At 41.4% G+C, this 22,908-nt stretch overlaps 1 protein-coding gene across 5 annotated transcripts in view; it reads left to right on the plus strand.

Annotated features, from left to right (window-relative positions):
• The window catches only part of PALM2AKAP2 (PALM2 and AKAP2 fusion), a 262,238-nt gene that overhangs the window by 60,351 nt on the left and 178,979 nt on the right, over positions 1–22,908 (plus strand). For all 5 annotated transcript variants that reach the window (XM_069880298.1, XM_069880299.1, XM_069880301.1 and 2 more), the window contains exon 3: positions 1,459–1,589. In XM_069880298.1, coding sequence (XP_069736399.1) covers positions 1,459–1,589 — 131 coding nt within the window. The remainder of the gene's footprint in view (positions 1–1,458; positions 1,590–22,908) is intronic.

Below are 22,908 nucleotides of genomic sequence, written 5' to 3' on the forward strand. Positions count from 1 at the left end.
AGTCTATCTTCAGTGTCAACAGGTCCAGCTGTTGAACATGACTCCATAGTACAAGAGTGCAAGACCTTTTCTGTCATGTAAAAGTCCTAATTCATATAGAAATCACCTGAAATCCATCTAGAAATCCTCTGGTGCACAGCACAGTTAAAGGCAGTGAAAGCTGAAGTCATTTATGAAGTTTAATTTTCTTACATATGTTGCATTGCTTTCTGTCTGCTGGCTTATAAGAATCTAATTGCGTAATGTCAAACAGGCCAGGGAGTGACAAGAATAGTCTGTGCATAGATACTATATCTATATATATACTCAAAACTAACAAGTAAGCCTTGTCTGTCATGTCAAAAATCTTTCTATTTTGGGCTGGGCATGAAGCCTGCTTTTGGCGGTGCATGTTTTTCCTTTATACACAGTTTGCACAAGTCAGGTTTCATTCCAGCAATGAACATGGCGTTGAAAAGACTGCACACTTGGGGAGCCTCTGGAATACCTTTTCTTTGAACTAATTATTTCCTTATTATCTCCTCTTTGCTGGAGAGGATATATGTTCTCACAGCTGTTTTTTTGAAAGAGCATTGCAATTGCTTCGCAAATTCAGAACTGAGACCCCCCTTTTCTGGTCAAAGCCACAGGCTAGTTTGGTTGGTCCCTTGACTAACCATTATTTTCCACCACCTTGGTTTCCTTCCTGGCAAGGGCCAAAGTCCAGCATGGCTTTGAGCTCTTGGTCTTCCTTTCTGTGGATGCTTGTCCTGTCTGCGAGCCAATCTGCCACATCCCTCTGACAGATTTTGGGCCAAAAAAGACACAAAGGCTGATGTGCTATTTAAAGAATTGCTTGAAACCAGTGCATCTCCATTGGGTGAGGTACAGCTGGATTAAGCAGTGGTGAGGTGAGGTTTTAGCCCTCTTTTCAGTGTAGAAAACACAGCAAAACTCCCAGGAATTCTTGGCTTTGGTGTAAGCTACTGCTGCTTTCTGTGACAGTGTTACTGTGTCCTATGCTACCCATGGTTTCTGGAAGAATTTTGTTCTGTTGGTTTAATTTTTGTCTGGTTGAGAGGTGATGTGTGTGTCTGTGTGAATGCATACATGTGTGTCTGTAAGTGTATGGAGACACATTCATGGTGTAGATCAAAGAGAACATCTTTGATTAATTTAACAGCATACTGATTATCCTTCATGAAACATATCACATTTAAAGCATGCTGCTCCTTTTGTTAAACTAAATTCCTATTAAGCCATTGATGGCAAATAAAATGTACGCTGTAAAACTGACACTCCAAATTCTGGAAGACCTGACATCTGAATAAACAGATAATGGATTGCCTGAAACTGACTGTCTAAAGCAGTAATCCGAAATTCAGTGGGAATGATCTAATATTCAGAAGCAGAGGAAGCTTCATCTCAGATGGTTTTTGTTCAGTCTGTTCCTAAAGTTTGGGGGTTTTTACCTTACAGTCAAAAGCTCTTCGGGAAAAATGGCTGCTACAGGGAATTCCTGCTGGCTCTGCAGAAGAGGAAGAAGCCAGAAGGAAGCAGTCAGAAGAGGATGAGCTGAAGGTGAAAAAGCTGGAAGAAAACATACACAGGTAGGGAAGTTACTCTTTGCTTTGCCTAAGAACAGTCATTGTCATTAAGACTAGAGACTTTCCTTGCCCAAGTCCCCATCTGACAGTAACTGATGGTGGCTGCCCAGGGAAGAGTGTAAGAAGCAGGCATACCTATTGCCAAATGTGCCCAGAATTTAACTTCCAACATGTCCATGGTTTTCAAGGCAGAGCCAATGTAGTATCTTTGTGTTTAATGGACTTCTGTCATGAGGGATCTAAAAAAGGGGTTGAGTCCTCCCTTCAGATGCATATGTATGACTCAGTCAACACTTAAGAGATTCTCCGTTACTTTACACCTCCTACAGCCAAAAGTTCAAAGAGGAGCAGCTCTTTTGCTCTCACTTTTCACTGATGCGAATGACTTTTTGAAATGCAATGGCACATGCCACTAGCAGATCAAATATCTACTGCTTTCAGATGTAAAGTTTGGACCTTAGAGTTATTTACTTTTATCAGTCTGAGTTGACATTTGGACTCTTGTGTTTTCTTTTGTTTTGCTGCAAACAGTGGGCTGTAAAGCTCATAACAAAAATGCTTTTGTCCTTCACAGAACAAATTCCAGAGCTGCTTCTACTGCCATTACGCTATGTGAATTCAGAGTTTTTTCAGCTGCCAGAAAAATGGCAAAAGTTGGTCAGTTTTGGCACCACATCTTTTACAAATGTGTCAGCTGAGGCATATAGGTGACAGAATAAAGCAAACAGGACCAACAGCCCAAAGGCTAAAGTATTAACCTTGTGCCAATTTTTTGGTGAATTGTCTTGGAGAAATCATTGAGAATTTTTCTTTGGGGAAAAAGCAGACCCACCTAAAGATCCAACAACACTGAATGGCCTCTATGTGAAAGTGATAATCAGCATGAATGTAAGAGCTGTCTCAAATTACTGGTCTCTGTCTTGTAAGTCCTGTTAATTAAAACTGATCTGATAATGTGTACTGTTCTTTTACATCTGTTGTAACATAAGGCAAGAGAGCTTTTTATTTTAAATTTCATTTGCTACCTTACTTATGTTTTAGTCCATAATTTAATGTAGTTGATGGGATGAATACATAGACTGAACCTCAGAAATATGTACTGGAATACATATTTCATCTAGTGCTGAATGCTGCAAGGTGCTAAGTGCTCTGGCCTCATCCAGCCAAACACATCAGTGTGTGTTTAATTTTAGCTATGTGAGCATGACCACTAAAGGCAATGAAACCTACTTTGCTTAATTAGTTCAAAGGGTAGAATGGAAGTCTGTGGGAAACCTTTGCCCCTGTGGTTTGAATTTTTCTTCCTTAACTGTAGCCATGAGATAAAATCTTTGAATATTCAGACGTAACTGAGCTCTCTTCTGCTGTGCAGAAGAGGCAAATATACCTACATTAGGGAAACAGTGGGGCTAGCTTTGGGTTTGTAGGTGGTCTTGAAGGATTTGCACATAACTAATGCTTCAGTTGAGTATTCCTTTTTCTAATTCAGTTTTAAGTGACTTTCCCACTAAAACCAGACATTTTTGCATGTCCACATTGTTGTGGTGTTTATTCTTGAACTAGCGTAACCAGTTCTCTTTTGTGTGGGAGGCGCTTAATTTCAACTGGGGTAGCAAAAATGCTGCTGTTTATTTATTTAAGTTCCATGTTATCGTGATACAAGAAATCACATCCCTCATCTGCAAAAGCTTTTGAAGAAGGATGCCTGCATTTGTCATCATTTCTGTGCACTTTATTCCAAGTAACTGAAGAAATATCTGCATCACACTACCAGAAATGAAGTGGAATAGTCCATAGTAAAGAATGCAAAACAAATAATTCAACACTGTTGTGCAATTATGCTCATATTTACCAACAAGCAGACACAGAGTACAAGATGCACATGCAAGTTAAAAAACAGGGACTGCAAGATTAAGACAAGACGCAGGCATATGAATGGTGTAACAGTGGATTAGAGACAGAATGATCACTTGATAGTTGGGATTATTTTAATGTGTTTAGAGATTTCGAAATATATTAACATTAGAAACACTCTTTATATCTAAGAATGAGAAGTGGAACCATAATAGAAGACGAAGTAGAGCTGAAGGAAGTTTGGTCCTGGATTCCCAGCATTCCTATTTGCCTAACCTGAGTCTTCAGAACAAGCCTTATACTGCCTCATGTAAAAATCTTGGTATTATGTCTTGCATTTTTTTAAAGAAGTGATTAGTCCAGTGGACTTAACAGGAAGATTGGACACCTTAGTCAGCATTCCTTGACTGTTAAGTGAGTTGGAAACCTCTCAGTAGAGATAAGGATTGAAACACATTCCCGCACTATTGAAACCCAGCTGCAAGACTCGTGGTCGTACCTACAGCACAGTGGAGCCAGGCATGGCTTTAGGATATCTCTCATCACAAACTGTCCTTAGTCATAGAGAAGCTTTAAAGCTAGTTTATTTTTTCACATTCTCCCAAACATGTTCAGTCAGTGTCATAATCATACAATCATAGAATCGTTTGGGTTGGAAGCAACCCTAAAGATCATCCAGTTCCAACTCTCTTCCCACAAGCAGGGACATCTTCCACTGGATCAGGCTGCTGAAAGCCTCACCTGGCCTTGAACATCTTCAGGGGTGAGGCATCCATGACTTCTCTGGGCAACCTGTTCCAGTGCCTCACCACCCTCACAGTAAAAGGAAATTCAGAGGAAAGCAGACACTTCTGAATTTCTTTTCCACAGTCTCATAATAAGAAAGTGATCTCCTGCTTTCTGCAGCTACCTTAGATTTGGGTTAAATAATACCAAAGAAGTAAAAAATTAACAAAAGTCATTTCCCTTCACTTAAACCTCTTATTCAAATCACAGACCTGTAATGTATTGTTTAGGATAACATCGATACAGACACGTGTGTTGTAGTTGAAACAAGCACTGGAATGTGTTGCCTGCCTCCCATGGTTATTTTTATCATATGAGAGTCTTTTATTTTGCAGCAGTGAATGGAAATTTGGCATTCGGCATCTGGGTATTAACAGGCACTATTCACAGAGCAAAGCAGCCCACTTAGAGCCTGCTGTTCCTTCACAACATCTGAAAGGCTCCTAAAGTTATTTTGTTTTACCAGATTGCATTATAGTATGTGCTAGTAGTCTTTGTTTACTACAAAAGGTGAAGACTTTTCATACTCTGTAATAATGGATCTCCTGACTTGATAATGGACACTCGCATGAGATACCAGGACTGGACTTGTGCTTCTAGTGAGATAAATCCCCAGTAAAGTGGCGTGTCCCTTCATTAATCAGCACTGCTTTTGTTCATGTTGAAAGAGGACCTGCCCATCAACCCCAAGAAGAGACACAACGCTCTAGCAAAGCATCATTTTTGAACATGTGGGCCAGGCAGAGAGCTTAGATCAGTGGGGTCCCCACATAGCACGTGTAAAAGATACTGGTTCCACTTTGGTACTGTGGCAGTTCTTGAAGATGAAACAATACAGTTCAGAGGCCAAGGTGTACATGTATCCCTTGTTCTTTGCTCAGGGATCCTCAGCTGTCAGCACATCCAGCTCCTAACATTAGCAAAAGCCCTTTGGTGTTGTGGAGTACTTCGCCCTTGTTCGTGCTGGTGGTGAGCCTCATCTGAGTCACCTCTAGGAGAAGACTTTTCCTTGATGGTCCAGTATAAAGGGAGAGTCCTGGTATTGATGGTGGCAGGGACAGGCCTATGCTTTGGACTGTAGGATCTTTCCTGGGACAAGCATATATCTTTGTTGGTTGCTACTGCCTTGCTCATGTGGGCAGGTGGTAAATACATAAAAAAACTCTCTCCAGTGGCTCCCATCTCGGAGTGCCGTTAATTTAATTATAGACTATGAGTGCTTCACAGACACTGATGTTAGATGGGGCCGATGTGTCATTGCAAACTTCAGCAAATACAGGCTCATGGTTCAGCTGAGCTTCTTGTAGCTGCTGCACTTTTAGAATTTTTCTCTCCTCCCATGGTCCATTCTTTCATTTCTTCCTGATGCCAAGGTTTGTTTCCTGCTTCTTCTTCCCAGGGTGAAAATTTAGCATGTCTGAGGCTGGGAACTCTGGCTATAAATTAGTCTCTCTTGGGACTGTCACAAGTAGTCTTTGCACGACAGGGGGAGAGAGAGCACGTAAGACAGATGTGAGTGCAATCCTTCAGAAGAAGGATCATCTGATGCCAGAACCAGCTGCTCAGACCTCTCCTAGAGCAGTCAGTGCAAGCCAGGACCATAGGTGCCATAAACCTCAAGGTCTAATCAATTTCCCTTAGTCTCAACCTCCAGAGATATGTGAACTGTAGCTGAAGTATGTGCTAGTGAAAAGAATGCTGTGTCTTCCAAGTGCATGATCCACACGACGGCAGCTGTATAAAAATCAGGAGCACTGCTTATTTAGCATTTTGGGGTTTCACATAGAATGCTATATGCTGCTTTAGACACATCCGTTGTCTGCCTCTGCAACTTGCCCATATGACCAGTTGCACTTGGGGAGTGCTCTGAGAGTGAAACAGGAAAAAACATCTCCTTTGCATTCTGCAAAGATTCGGCTCACCTTATGAGGGAAGATAAAGCTTTCTGCACAGGAGCAGTTATACTTCCCCAAGGCCTATGTCTGGTTTTCTGGATAGATCAACGTCAGATCTCATCTGCTGAAGCTGTAAGATTCCAATTTCAGTAACTCCTGAGGACTGTGATTTCCAAGACAGCACATCTTTCACCTCCTATAAAGCTTTTACTGGGGTGCATTTCCTATGTGAGACATTTCTTAGGGGAACAGAGACAAAAACACAGCCAAGCAAAAAGGCCTCAACAGGAAATCTCAGATTTCCAGAGGATTTTCTCTGCAGTGTGATTAGATAATACCTCAGGACTTGTATGATGATCTCATAAAAGCAATGAGTTAAGAGCTCCTGTATCACAATGTGTTTGAGGTTTTTACATATAGTATAATGTATTCAGATGTAACACTTAAAAAAAATTAAAAAGAATAACAGAGCTTACTACCTCAGTTCTGAATCTTGACCCATACGTAAAATAGTAAAATGACATGCCAGTTCTTTAGCAGTTGCCTAAATGTTGGTATTCTGCGTTTAGAAATATCGGTTTCAGGATATTCCACAGCTTCTAGGAATTGCTAGCCTGTAATTATTTAATGATGCCTATGCATCTTATAAAGTGGGCAGAAGGAACAGTTCTTCACTTTGAGCACAGATTTCCTCCACTCAAGGTATGTCTGCTCTCCTCAAATATTTATACCATATATGGACCTTGATAAAGACATCCATTTGCCTAATTTGTAGGCAAGATGTAGAAGACATTCTAAAGCCCTGTCTCTACATATCAAGGAATTTCCAACTCAAGTGCTTCTGACACTTCATCTATTTCAGTATGCTATAGATTAAGACACATGTTCCTCAAGAAGGAAGGGACGCAGGCTTAAATTTAGCTCTGGGAAGACAAAGGTTTTCAAGGCCACCTTTTTTAGGCAAGATAACACATTGTAATGTAGCATCAGTTTCTAAATGGATTATAACCTTAAACACAGCAGATTTTGCTGGCCAAACCCCTTTCCATCATCTTCCAGCAGTCCTGGAAGACTGGGGAAGTTCCACTGGACTGGAGGCTGATGTTGTGCCCATCTACAAGAAGGGTCACAGGGAGGACCCAGGGAACTACAGGCCTGTCAGTCTGACCTCAGTGCCAGGGAAAGTCATGGAGCAGGTGATCTTGAGTGCTATCATGAACCACATGCAAGAGAACCGGGTGATCAGGCCCAGTCAACATGGGTTCACAAAAGGCAGGTCTTGCCAGACTAAGCTGATCGCCTTCTATGACAAAGTGACTCGGCTGCTGGATGAGGGAAAGGCTGTGGATGTATCTTCCTGGACTTCAGTAAAGCCTTTGACACAGTTTCTCACAGCATTCTGGTTCAGAAACTGTCAGCCTCTGGCCTGGCCAGGCGCACACTCTCCTGGGTGGAAAACTGGTTGGATGGCCGGATCCAGAGAGTGGTGGGAAATGGTGTGAAATCCAGCTGGAGGCCAGTGACAAGTGGGGTTCCCCAGGGCTCAGTGCTGGGTCCAGCCCTGTTCAATGTCTTTATCAATGACCTGGATGAAGGCATTGAGTGCTCCCTTAGCAAATTTCCAGACAACACTAAACTGGGTGGAAGGGTCGATCTGCTGGACGGTTAGGAGGCTCTGCAAAGGGATCTGAACAGTCTGGACCACTGGGCAGAGTCCAATGGCATGAGGTTTAACAAGGCCAAATGCCGGGTCCTGCACTTGGGGCACAACAACCCTGTGCAGTGCTACAGACTAGGAGAAGTCTGTCTAGAAAGCTGCCTGGAGGAGAGGGACCTGGGGGTGTTGGTTGACAGCGACCGAACATGAGCCAGCAGTGTGCCCAGGTGGCCAAGAAGGCCAATGGCATCTTGGCTTGTATCAGAAAAGGCGTGACCAGCAGGTCCAGGGAGGTTATTCTCCCTCTGTACTGGGCACTGGTGAGACAGCTCCTTGAATCCTGTGTTCAGTTCTGGGCCCCTCACCACAAGAAGGATGTTGAGGCTCTGGAGCGAGTCCAGAGAGAAGCAACGAAGCTGGTGAAGGGGCTGGAGAACAGGCCTTATGAGGAACGGCTGAGAGAGCTGGGGATGTTTATCCTGGAGAAGAGAAGGCTGAGGGGAGACCTCATTGCTCTCTACAACTACCTGAAAGGAAGTTGTAGAGAGGAGGGTGCTGGCCTCTTCTCCCACGTGACAGGGGACAGGACAAGAGGGAATGGCCTCAAGCTCCACCAGGGGAGATTTAGGCTGGACATTAGGAAAAAATTTTTCACAGAAAGGGTCATTGGGCACTGGCAGAGGCTGCCCAGGGAGGTGGTTGATTCACCTTCCCTGGAGGTGTTTAAGACACAGGTGGACAAGGTGCTGAGGGGCATGGTTTAGTGTTTGATAGGGATGGTTGGACTTGATGATCTGGTGGGTCTCTTCCAACCTGGTTATTCTATGATTTTATATGCTACAGCCCGTGAAAGAGGCAGTCACTACCTCTGGGGCCAGTTCAACAAGAAAACTGCAGTTTCAGTCATTGTAGCCTTTCAATAACACTGACATTCTGCACAAGGCTGTGTTTCTGTTGCCATACGAGATGAGACCTAGTGACAGCCTATCAAGTGCAAAACTTCAGGCTGTCCTTGACTTTAACACTTAAAAGCTAAAATTTTCACATCACTCTCCATGTGATGCTGTTTGCAAGATGGGGAAATCTCTTACTTATTAATGTATTTATCATATGTGTTGAATCACCACAATCCCCTTGTGTGCAAAACCATCTAAGGTCTTCACACTTCTTTTAAGCCTAGTAGAACTGACAGGATTTTTTCCTGAAGCAGTAAACTGTGGTATAGCATAAAGAGTAGGAACTGTTGACTTCATTACATCTGAATTAAATCTTAACCAAAGGCCAAATGGGATTATTGCCCAGAGTAAAACAAAAAGGACTAGTCCCCTTTCCTTTCCTTGTTGTGTTTATCTTTGCTGGAGTTGGCTGTTTGGTTGGCTTTCCTTGTACATAAGCCCTACCACAGGTGAAACAGCTCCTTCCACATGGTACTTGGTAGGTGGAAAAAACAAAATTGGGAAACTTCTGCAACAGAAAGACATGTTTTTGTGGGGGAGACAAACATATGCGGAATTTTAGAAGAGATGACAAACCTGAAATGTATTTACAATGAGAAGGCATGGAGTTAGTCAGCAGCCTGAGTTGATTCTGTTATGTTGCTTCTTTGTAGTGATTATTTACTCTATCTTCACCTCAAAGCAGAGGGCTTTCCTCTTCCCTGCCAAACCTCCTTTTATGTTTTCTGTCTGTGCCTGGCAAGGCCAGAACATTCAGCATATATAGATACTCACACACGTACATGCACACAGAGCCAGGGAAGGCACCACTGCAGTTCTGGTCCTTGGTACCTCCATTCTCCAGAAGTCTCATCCTGTATAACTGCAGGAGTTTCTACAAGTCACCTGAATTTAGAACATTATCTACTTTAGTCTCACACACAGTCAATGAGGAAAGAACATTGCCTTCATGACCTGTGTAAACCCAACTCTCTCTCTTGCATATAGGTACCTCAGTTAAGTGCCTCAAGTGCAATGGGTGGAATTTAAAAGAGTCAATGTTACTTCCTGCACTTGGAATTTCCACTGGTCCTCTGAGTGCTACGGTGATGGAAATAGACATTAATAAACATTAAACATGCGTCTGGTGCGTCACGTGTTTGTTACCCCAGGCCAGTCATCAGCATTTACACGACTTTCTGAAGAGCTGGTCTGGCTCTGAGTAGGTAGAGGTAGTTAGAGGAGGTAGAAGGTGCAGTGTCTGGAGCCACCCAGTGGGCATTGCAAGTCCTAGCCTCTTTATTAAAAAAATCCTACAGTCTGAAATGCGCGTCACCTTTCCTGTAGGTTCAGATCCCAGATGGTGATCCACAGAAGACAAAGAAAGACTGGATGTGCAATCAGGAATCCTGACTGATAAGGAAGGGACACCTGTAAAGCATTTTATTGAGAAGTTGCAATTGAAGACAAAAATGTTTCTAGAGGAAACAATGAAGAACAGCCTTTCACTGAACAAAATGGTTCAGACTGTGACTGCTTCTTGCTAAGACTGTAAATCTGGCTCTTGGTTGTCATACCAGTCTTACATATCAAAGCAGCATGATTTGAAAGAGAAAAGCAATGCAGTATTTGGATGGTGTATGCTAGTTATGCTGTAAAACTTCTGCTTTAGTGCTCTAACATGCAAAAAACAAGGACAGGCGAGGTTAAATGTTCAGCAGGAGCTACTGAGTGTTGGCTCTGGTACCAAGGAAGTGCAAAATCTTTCAGCTAGCTCTGAAACAGCAGCGGCAAGATGGAACAGCTTTATAAATACTCAGGTGGTTGACTGTACACTCTGTGGCTGCTGGTGGTGTTTAAACTAGTTTGGTTACCTTAACAGTATGTTCCATATCACTGAATCTGATGCACACTTTTATGTTGCAGCACAATTACATCAAAATCAGAGGCCTAGCTTCAGTCCCAGGGATGTGATAGTTTCCACTCTTCTATAGGCAGCTGGGACAGGATAGGCATAAGCTAGAGCATGGTCTATCTAGCCACTCATCTGGCTAGCTCGAGCTGGTGTCTAACTTTAGCTGGAGTTGCTGTAGCCTCACCCATACCAGTGGTCAAGCAATGGAAGCCCTAAGTGGGCAGGACATTTTCATCCAAGCTGAGATCATACTTTTGGTGGTGTTGAAGGCATGGATTGAGGTACCTCAAGCCTATGGAGTGACATAGCTGCATAATTAAATGGGTATCCTTCATTGATAATTCCTGGGGGTCTTTGTTTATTTGTTAATTAGCTGTCAAAACCCAAATGGTTTGTTCCAACTCTTTAATGTGCTGGCATTTTTCTTATCCTTGCCTGTTACTCACTGGGCTTGTTTTATTCCTGTGTGAAAGAACTAGTCTTAGTCATTTGTGTGAAGGAGAAAAATCTTCAGCCCACTAAATCCACAGTACTTCTGGACAGGAATACTGAAAATTGTAAGTGCATTTTGTTATTTTCCAAGCAAGCAGATGAAGCATTGATTTTTGTGGCTTGTTTTTCACCTGCTGTCACTCTCTATGTGCAGTGATCCAGGAATCTTGCATCTCTAGGCAGAGTCAATCACCCTAGATGCCATGCACAGTGATATATGTCCTGTGCCTCAAAGACTTCATAATGTAAGCCAGAAAAGCAAGCAATCACTAGAAAAGGAAGTGGTGACAAAAAGCATGGACTAGAGCCTAGATTTTCCAAGCTGGAGAGACCTGCTGTGTAGGTAAGTCAAGTCTGTAACCAAGTGGTGGAATCAAATCATAACATACGTCTTTAAGACCAGAAGAAATGCACATTCTCTGCAAACAGATACCAGAGAGAGAATGCAATTCCAGCATAGACCCTGTAATCTTTGGTTATATCCCAGGGAAAATCCCTTACATGATAGAATTACAGCTGGATTATTTAAAGGACATCTCATTTGTAGGAAGCCCATTTGGGAAATATGAGCTTGCCTACGGAATCTTAACTGCACAAAATGTAAATAAAACAGCTATTCCCATGGGTTATTGGTGATAGGTAAGATTTGAGTGAGCATGTGGAGGGGAGTGTGTAACATTTGAGTCAAAGAAGTGACCAGAGAAAACAACTTTTGATTAAGTCTTTGAGCTCCAAGACTTATCTGATGAATTTTCCATTCAGTTTTATTTTTGTATGTTTTTTCAATCTATTTAGTAAACTGCAAATAGAGTTTCCTTGTATGAGCCCCTCTTTAGCCTCCTTTCCTCTCTGTAAATGTAAGAGTGTTCATTAATCAGGACAGTTAATTTTATAATAGTGATCCTCACAATAACCTACATTGCAATCAGGAAATGGACTGGACATCTGGTATACAGTGAGATTTCTTTCTTTAGGTCCATCAGATAAAAGGGCAGTAATAACAACCCAGGTAATGTTTGTTAAGACCTTTCAATTGAAGCTAAACCTCTTAGTTCCAAAGAAATAGAGAGGAGAAATCAAATATTAGTAAAAACCCAAGATATTCCTGACCTGTCTGATAATTGCTGAGATTATAGACTTGGCAGCAGCTGCTGCAGAATGGCAGTATGTCACTAGCAGAGCTGGGCTTGTAAGCTTATTCTTGCTGGCAGCATCCAGGTGAGGAAACCAGAGAACCCAGTTCACCCTCCAAATTCCATGCCAGATGGGTCACATGGGGCCAGCCATTGATCTGGTCCTGGTAGGACAATCAAGCCCACTGTTCACGATTTAGTCCCAGGAGCTTAAGATACCACTCACAACCCAGAGGGCGATGGTTCTTATCTGTTACAGTGGCATTCCACTCTTGATGATGTGGGATTTTCAGCTAAAACCATAAATAAATTAAAGAGAAAACAAGCCACCATAACACCATGCTGATTTTAGGAAAGGTTGTAGCAAGAGAAAACAATGGAACTTCCACAGACTTTGCCCATATACCATGTTTATATCCCAAAACATACAATGGGAATGCATCATGCCTTTGAGCCCTTCCCCCATTGGGATTGCTGTTTGGGTAGAGCTGTGTGCCCAGGAGCAGGGTGCAGCATGAGACAACTGTTAGGTTTCACCATGCCAAGAACACAGTAAACCTACGCTCTGTTTTCTGCTCGTGCAATAACTGCACTTTCATTTAGGCATGACCTGAAATATTTTACCACCTGCCAAAGGCTGTTAAGTACTTACCAAGTCAAATGTATCTTGTTTTGTCATGTGTATGACACTGAAAGCCCAGTTTAAATTCTGTGGGTAATATCAAGTAGTCCTCCAGGCAGGCATCAGTGGCCAACACTCTTGTTTCATCTTTTAGGTGAGTAATTCTAGACACCTTAGAGACAAAAAAGCCATGTAATTCTCTGCTCTTTGCTACTTAATGACATCTTGACAAATAGGAAGCAGCAATCATACTGAAGCTATGTCACAGAAAGATCATCTTGTTTTCCTGTTGAGGCTATCAGGGAAAGTCTTTCATGGTTGTATAGCACTAAGGGTTAGGTAGAGAGTCACACTTGGTCTGGACAGCAGTCTCTGTAAACAGTGTACGTTTTCTGGAAGGCTGGATTGAAGGACAGGGGAGTGCACTGTGGGTTTTGGGTAGTGAAAAGACCTGCTTGAATATTTCGTGTGACAAATGAAGACATGTAATGAACAAAATGTCTCTTAAGGTTGGCTCTTTTGTACAGACATCCACACTTAGGCAGCAAGCACTAACAGACTGTTCTTGGGCACCAGGTTTGCTTTATACGGCACAGGAGTGCTCTTAGGTTTTCCCAGCTAAGTCACAAACTTGCTTATTTCAGTGAAGCTGTTCTAGACTTGCCTCATTTCCAAACAAAATAAGACAGCTTTTCTTTTGCAAGATTATCAGATCAACAATATCCTTATACAGGAATGGATGTAAAATAAAATGCCTGAAGCAAAATACTGTGTTTGATATTATTTCTTTACTTCCAGCACTGAGTTTGTCATCTGCAGAGTCTGTAGGGAGCGACTGCAAAATTAACTATCCTGAAAATGTCTTTTTTCTCATTAAGACCAGTGGTATTTAATCATTTCACAGCTCCATTGAGTGGCTTAACACTGCATCAATACAAACTGAAAATATTGTACTGGCATCCTGAATAAGATGAGGAATACACTGATATTTTTCCATCCTAGTAGCCCCTGCTGAGCCACCTCATTTCCCAAAGGAGAAGACATTTGAAAAATCTTATGTAATGACTCAGCATTTCTGAAAGGTGATTTCTTCTTCATTTGCCTTTGCTTTTCACATTGCTGAGCTGAGAAGGATTCAATGCAATAAAGTAAAAAAGGAGTGATGGCTGGTGGTGCACTAGGAAAGAGGTCAACTGTGGTTGGTAATCTCTGACTGAACTGCTCAATTTTTATTATATATATACAGAGCCTAAATGACTATGCATGAATGAAGCCGCAAATGTGTTGTAAGTGGGCTTTTTACTCCTTTTTCTAAATACAAATGACCTTCTTTCAAAGAACAAACATTAAGGAAGCAACATATACTACAGAGAGCTGAGCTTTTTCATTCAAGCATGCTTTGAAATTTGTATAAGTTTTTACCATTTGGCAGAAAAACTTTGTAAAGAGATTCTCAAAAGCTATGGTAGCCACTAAGATACCAATTTTGCCCCTAGGTAGTTGGGGCAAATTAACCTTTATATAAATATTTGTTGGATCAATCTGATTTTTTGATAAGGGAAACTTTTCCTGATAGTCACTAGCAAGTAAAACAGGACATTCAACATAGAAGTCATAGAATCATTAAGATTGGAAAAGACCTCTGAGATCAAGTCCAACCATCAGCTCAGCTGCCTAAAAAGAAGTTTCACTTTGCACAATTCAAACACGAGTGAATTTTACGTTAATGCATCTATGAAACAACCACAGTTGTACCTCTGTGATCAATACCATGCAGAGAATGTTGTGACTTCACAGGTCACCTGTGGACACTGTTCTGCTCCTCAATATTCTTAACTATCACTTCCAAGACCTTAACAAAATTTGGTTGTACTTGTTTTGAATTACAATAGAGAGAGATAAGCATGCTCATGGCATCTTGGTTTTACCTAAATTTCCTGGTTTATAGTTTACAGGTGAAAAGTTCATGGTGTTGCACATCCTGAGAATAATCTGTAGAGCTGCATAATTCAGAAGGAATGATTATTTTTATCTGAACACGTGTAATTTCGACATGGTCTGCTTTTACATAATTCTTTGAAGGATTTTCCTTCATTCACAAGAAAATGTCTTTAAAACAAATAATAGTGTTTTGTGTCAACTGTGGGAAGAATGCTAGATGAGAAGTAGCCCAGAGTGTACTGTGTGTGTTAATATGTCTGTTTGCCCCAGGGATGCTGAATCATGTCTTTTTGCGACTGTGCTGAGGGGGGTTGCATAATGAGGTGATTGAAAATTCCATTTTCTCCAGTTTTTCCCGGAGACCAAATGTTGGATGAAAATTTACCTTTAATAAAGAACTGAGAAACCTTTGCAGGCAGAGAAGAGACCTTCTGAAGTAGAGCCAAGGAGAAGTAATAAAGCATCACCTTCAAAATCACCAGAAATTTTCCAGCAGCTCCCATTGCTCCTTTTTTCATAAGTAGCTGCTATATTGTGATTAGGTACACTTCTGCTTTACAATGCCAGGCTGACTGCGTGCAGTGCATACTGCTTGTGAGACGTTTGAAATACAGCATGAGGAGCATGCGGCAGTTATTCATTAGGAGATAAAATATTCGTTGTCCTTCCTCCCTCCTCATCAGCCAATACCTGCGAAAGGAAGGGAAAGGAACAGACACACATTCCCTTTTACCTGCATTTTGGTGGATTTAGCTTCTTGTTGGTGGGGTGAGTCATAAGGATTTATACCTCTCAGGGCTAATTAAGTTGCCCAATCTTTAAGAGTTCCCACAGCTTTCTCTCTCTTAATTGCTGTTCATACTGTCTTTTCTCTTCCTACCAAGCCTCTAGTTTCTATTTTATTTCATTTTATATTTTTAATAGCTTGATAGCTTCTTCAACATTGCAGTTCAAAGAGCTTGTGGGAAACAGCTGGTTTTTGTAGACTTCTCTCACATCCCAGTAAGGTGACCTGCCTTTCAGGCAGCCTTGAAGGCAGGCAGCTAAATCTGTAGGCAACATCTGGATTCCTTCACTCCTCTTTCACTGCCAAAACCACTTTTATCTCTGAACAGCAGTGTGGCATGGCTCCACAGCAAAACCTTCCTTTCCCTCTACACTTCCTCACCTCTCTGTACTCATCAGTGGCGTAGTTCTCCATGTCCCCATGTCCTCCCCTGCCCACTTCTCTCTAGAGCTGCTGGCAGGGGTGGATCACAAGTGGTGTGAGGATGATTCTTTAATTTAAGAAGGAATTAGGAGATGTCAAAATTACATCTTCTGTTTCAGCACAGGTTTCTTCTCTGACTCTTACTACTTCTGTTCCCCACTCCCCTCTTTTTCCTCATTATCTTCCAAAGAACAATTTTGATTAAGTAAGAGGGTAGATTTTCAGAAGAGAGGGAAAGTCTTTGTTCTTCATGTCCCAAATTGATTAACATTCTTGTAGCTTCCCTGCTTTCTTATCTAAAAAGAAGCTGTGATTTGACTGAGGGAAGAACAGATTTTCCATTTTAATTTTCTCCTAACCAAAAGTTTCTTATACCCTAATTATCCTAGAAAGCATTCTGAGACTCACTCACTGCTCTCAAATTCATGTAACTAGTAACATCCCTGAGAGGTTGCATAGAAAAGTCACAGGAAGAGGAAGATGTTAGTCGATTCCTCTTATTTTAAAAAAAAAAAAAGTCATAATCTTCATAATCTTACCTTCCACAAAGAATCAAATCTTTGCAGCACAAACCTGTCTTTTTTGCTAATTATTGAGAAAGGAGTTCACCAACTGTGCACCTGAGTGATAAGTCTACGATGAGATTCCCCAAGACTGAAAGGCTAGAGAGCCTCTGCGGTCACAACAAAATTACGAAGACTGGAAAATCAAAGTAAAATGAACGGATTTAAGGGGATAGATTTCAGTAAATTCAAGAGAATTCATAACTGAAAGCTTTGACGTATGGAGGGGTTATATAGGGTGAATGATGATACAAGCACAAACTGGCCCAGAGGAAAAGTAAGAGGTGTAATAAGAGGCTCACTGTACTAAATCACTGGCTTTCCCTTGGCTTAAGCAAAGAAAAAAGTTCACAGAAACTGTGAAATTGTTCAGATTGCTAAATATAACCTGAATATAGTTGCAAAAGTATGTGAAGATAAAATTCAAAAGGGCAGAGGCATAACATGTCCATTACAGTAACAGGAAATGATTCTGTGGCAGCATTAGTGGTAAAGAGAAAGCAAAGGAAGATGCTGATCTCCCATTCCACAGAGAGGAAAGACAGTAGACAACACTTAGATAAAAACTGGGTTTTTGTGATTCAGTCTTCACTGGAAAGGTGTGTTGCAATCAGATGGCAAATGCAGTTACACAAGGTACATATCCAGAGTAGAATTGGGAAAAACAAGGTGGGTAGTATTGAGACAAATCAAAATTGTTCCAGATCATCTGATCATCTGAGCAGTCTATCTCCACAGTGGACAACTAGCTAGAAAAGTCTCAGAGCCTTTTCCCTTTGAAATCTTGAAAAGTTCTGTTCTTGGGAAGAGCAATTGTCATGCTTAACTTTACCAAAGGAAAAGAGGAGTTAGGGAATACCAGCCAGACTTCAGTCCTTAGAGAAGTACTTGCGGCTGTCTAGAAGAAAACATAGTGTATTATCAACAACTTGAATTTATTAAGTAAGACCTGCCAAGATACATAGGCTTCCTGGACAAGTAGCTGGCATGTGCTGTAGCTCTAGGTCAGTTGAGGATTCCAATGATCTTGATAGTAAGGGGGCTTCTACTGGCAAAAAACTATTAAGTTAAAATTGAAGGAAAAATTTTTGATGGACTCTGTGCTGGGTCTGAGACCATTTGATCTTCTCATTAATGCCTTAGGTTATAAGAAGCTATATGAGTATCTATTTATTAAACTAGAAGACATCAATCCTGGGGGCACACAGTGAAAAATGGTATGATTCTTATGGGTCAGAGATGATCCTAAAAACACAACAGAGGACAAGTGCAAATTTTTACCTTTAGGCAGGGAAAACCAAACGTGCTTGCAGGGCAGGCTGTGGCTATCAGCTCAGTTCTTTCAAAAGCGTGTGATAATTAGAGGGAATAAGAAGCTGGACATGAGTCAAAGATTTTGTGCTGTAAAGACACATTGGTACATGGGTAATAAGACATAAAAGAAACCTCCTCTGCTGATCATTAATAAGGTCTTGGCTGGATTAACATGCAGTCAGAGTTCTGCACTAGAAGTACTGTGTGGACTGCCAGAAAATCAGGAGGAGAAAATTGAAGTGATTGAGGTACATGGTCTACAAGGAAAGTCTGCTCAGTCTAATGCAGACAGTAGGTCTTCAAATATTTCATCAGCCTTTGCAATAGAAAGGAATAATATGTTCTTTGTGTTCACAGTAGAAAGGACTGCAGCTACCGAGATTAACTGTTGGCAATGAAAATTCATTAGGAAAATTATTCCAATTATCGATCCAGTGAAGAACTGGGAAGGCCATGGACTCCCCATCATTTGAGGTCTCTAACATGAGTTCAGAGACACAGTCATCAGGAGCAGTGCTAGTTCAGCCAATACAGCCTGCCATCAAAAACCTGCCCAGACCATTCTCTCAAGCTGCTGGGACTTAGTACTTAAATCCAGCCCCCTCCCACACTTTATACTCTGTTTCAGATCTCAGGGATCCACAACCTGCAAGAGAAAAGTAGGGAAAATTTCAATAGGGCCATAATAATATCTGTAACTAGTTTGAAAATAGCTATAAAGAATAGGCAAATAAATTCCAAAGACAAGAGAAGATGGATTAAAATGCCAGAACATCAGACCTTTAAAAAGTCAAGCACTCTTCCCTCACAGCTTTTCCCAGAATGAGCACAGTGAATCAATGGAGTAGGTGGCCAGTTGCCACAGCGGGATCTCCACTCACAGACAATTTTAGGAAGAGCCTTGACGGGGATTTCTTAAGATACTTGAGGTAACGGGGATAGCTGCACTCTTTTCTATGTTTCTGCAAATCTTCTGGAGAAGGCAAGTGCTAAAAGGATATGGAAACGAAACAGAGAAGTCAGAGCAGGAACTGCTTTTTACCACATCAGATGACAGACAGTGAAAACCAAACCAGGAAATTAAAAATTGGGGGACAGGGGAGACCACTTTTTTTGCATTATAAACAATCAGCTTGTTGCACATATTGATTCATCCATGGGTATACTTCAGAAAAATCAAAGCAAGGTGTCCAGGGATTTACAGAGTAATCTAGTGTTTAGGAAAAAGTGTTGGCTTTAACAGTGTAGGACAAAGGCAACTTCTTGCTTTGCAGGTAAAGAAGAATGTATCCTTTGTACAAGTCGACCCAGGATTTTGGTATGTTTCCATGAAGTATCTGGAAACAGCCACAGCCAAGATGGACTACTGGTGCAAACCAGCTTGTGGGCTCCCGGAACAACTGCTTGAAATTGTCATAGAGCTTTCTTTCCATTCCCCCTCCACTCAGTACCTGGCAATATATTTCTGTGTTAGAGTCACTTGTTTTAGACTTCTTATTTAAAGACATAAATAATTTGGCTGGTTTGCATTCAGAACTCCAGTATTGTTCTCCAAATAATTTTATATTCTTTCATTAGTCTGAAACAGAGTGTAGATTTTCATCCTTTGTCGTCAGAGTCAGAATAGACAACAGTGAAGAGGAATAGAAGGCATAAATTTTAGACTCTGTGGACCCTAGAGGGCAGGACAGTAAAAATCTGAAGCTATTAATGAAATTGTGGCATAAAATCATGACTTGAATGGGTCAAAACTTAAAATTTTTGCCTTACAGAAAGTTCCAAGACTTTGAAATTTCAGCCTGTCTCATACAGAGGTGAAAAACAAGTCTATCAAAAATGTTATGAATTAGAGGAATTAATATTAATTTTGCCCTCCTGGAAACATTTCTTTTGATAAGACCGAAACACTGCCAACACTACTATTTTAACAATTTTAACTCTTCATATTCTAAATGGCAATGTAAAAACCAGTTGTTTCTTCTTCACAGAAACAAAATATTCGGATGATCTCCTGTCAGATTATCATGAAATGGTAAATTCCTGTAAATATTTTACATTTAATTAAGGTAATGTTATCAAAGGAATAATACTTCTGAGGGAAATCATCAACCATATGTCATCATTTTCTAGAGTCCTTTAACTCCACAAACGTCAAAATGCTATATACTTCTAAACAAAGACAGAAAAATAATCCATGGTCAGGCAGATATAAAACATTTCCAGAGCGAAAAACAACAACTGCTTAATACTGCATACAAAAGCTGCATAAATGTTTAAGAGCTATTTATCACATTGTACGTGTGAGGAGAGTTAAGCAGATACATTTTCTGTCACAGCAGTTGCTCTGTACAAATGGGTCTTATGAGTATTGTACTTCCCTTAGGTAGTTTGCTATCTCTTCATCTCATATCTTCCAGATTTCTGCCAAGAAACGCCTAGAGCATTTTCCAGTCTCTGCTATTGACAGAGCATATTAAATGTCCAAGGTAGCAGGGGATTTATTAAGCTAGTTTCCTAGCCTCTATTATATTGCTAATCTTGTCATACGCAAATCACAGTTCCCTTCCTTCATCCTTCTTTGCTGCTGTGACAGCAGCCACCACACAGCACCCCACTGGGACCAGCTGTGGGGTGCTTGGCACTGTACAAATGCAGCAACAGGCAGTCCTGCTCCGGTGCCGTTGTACTTGATGTGGAAGGGGACCCAGGAGGAATCTGTGCTGGAGCCAGAAGGGGAGCCAGCTTTGCCTTCCGCTACCAGTTCATCTCCTCCCCACCCACACACACACACCGTGGCAGCTGCTAGGACCAAGAGTCAGAATCCACCCGCCTCTCACTCCCTGTTGGTGTTCCCTTGCACCACAGAGCACGTTTTCTGCCTTGATCTAGTGCCTGTTTGTAGCACTTACCATGCCTGCTGCTGTATCTCTTTGACTGAGCATTAATGACTTCTGCTTCCTGCTCTGTCCTGTGCTGTCCAGATTGTATACACAGAATAGCTCTCCTGCCATGCTTTGTGTTAAGACTGAGGCAAAGCAATGTAAGAACTTACAGTGTCCCAAGCATGGCAACATAGTCAGAGTAGATGCAGATTTTCAAGGCTACTAGGCACAGGTCTCCCACAGTCTCCAGGCTAGTAGCAAACTGGGAATGAGGTGCTGGATATTTACTAGGGTTGATACCCAACGTCTCTAGAGGCTCCTGTCACCTAAATACTGCCAGGTCACTTTTGCTAAGAGTACAACTGCATGGCTTCCCCTTCCGTGTCTTCATTTATTTCTATATAGTGGTCCTCTGTCCGTTTCAATCCCACCTCAGCTGTTCAGTTTAAGTTGAGAATTGAAAAGTCTTAGAGCTTTTCTTGGGTGGAAAACAGGTTCTTCTTACTACAGCTCCTTTTAAGGATATGCAGAAAGGGCCAGCAGCAGCCTGACCCCGTATCTGTTTCCCAAGGGAAACATAGTGCCACAAAGTTTTTTGCATGCACTCCACTAACTGGACTGCTAAATATAAATCGTTAACTAAAATGCTGGGTCCTATATTGCCCAGTTTCCACTAAATAATGTCAGGATCCCACACCAGAGAGTGGGTGGCAATCTTTAAAAAGCATCCTTGGGAAGTCTCTGGTTTACCACAGAAAAGTATTTTTACATCCCTTACATTCTCAGTTAAACTGGAAGGAGGTTGTATATTTCATCTATTTTTGGATGTGGGACACACAGGTCACCTGATGGTCAGTGTGGCATGGGAACAGGCTGCAGAGATGCACAGAGCTTCCAGGCTTACTGAAAAACACAACTGGTTCAGCCCTGAGGGAGAGCAAATTGCCCTGCTGCCTTACTCCACTGCCAGTCTTCATGAGAAGATTACACCAGCATGGCTTTGCCGCACCTGGACGCAGATCAGGAGAGCATTTCAGCACAGAGTTCTCTGAGGCTTAAACTTACCTTAAATGCATTTCTTAATCAAAAATTGTTTTCAACAAACCAAGGAATCCACAAATAAAATCAACTGAATCAAGATGCCTCTAAAAAGCTACCTAGAATGACACTGAAGTATTTCCTTTCTTAAAAATACTGTGCCTAAATTCAAGAAAAAATCTGCCTGAAGTCAAAGATCAGAATATCAACAAACTTTACACTGAGTGTGTTGAGCAGGTATCAGAGCTCATTTTGGCAGACCTCTAGAAATTCATTATATTTAACATATCCCTTTTAAATTCTCATTAATTAACATTTTCCCCTATGCTTTGGGGAACCCCCATGACCCCTCTATGCAGCAGCCTTACAATAGACTACAGTTTCATATCACCATGATATCTTTCTTCTTACCATTTGGAATTTTAACATGAGCTTTCTGCCTGCCACATGTCATTTCAAGTGCTCTGCTCTCATTGCAGCCCAGGGGTTGATTCATAAATGACCATAACCACTGGTGGGTTAAAACACAAATTGCCAGCTCATAGGGCAACTCCACATCTGTAACAGCTTCTTCCCTATTACGATATTTACAGCTGAAAAGCTCAATGTTATATTATGGACTGTGTCACTAGTTTTGATGACAGCATGATCTCTCTGTTTTTAAAACAAGAGATATAGGTGAGAAATGGGAGTAAAACTCATGCAAAAAAATCACCATTTTCATTGTACTTTCCAAGTGAAAGGCAGAATGTGAGAAGTCACCACAGGTATGGCTGTCCTGATGCCTCAGTCAGTGGAAACGTTGCATGCTTCAGAGCACTTGTAGAAATCGTGAGGGTGACCTACTAGCTGGATAGTAAACAAGCCTCTACTAGCCTGGTCATATAAATTCAGCAGCACAGCTGATTGAAGGCAACAGCTGGCAGTCTTCTTTTTAATTTGGCAAAACACAATGGCATCTGGCATCTCACTGAGGTTAGAGAAGATGTCATTTGTTAATTAAGTAATTTCTACTTTCATATTTCCAGAGTACCCACAAAGAAGAACTTCGGGCAAGAAGTTCAGTGAATGTAACCAATGGAAAA

The sequence above is a fragment of the Phaenicophaeus curvirostris genome, chromosome Z (assembly GCF_032191515.1).
Source record: "Phaenicophaeus curvirostris isolate KB17595 chromosome Z, BPBGC_Pcur_1.0, whole genome shotgun sequence".
Classification (NCBI taxonomy): domain Eukaryota; kingdom Metazoa; phylum Chordata; class Aves; order Cuculiformes; family Cuculidae; genus Phaenicophaeus; species Phaenicophaeus curvirostris.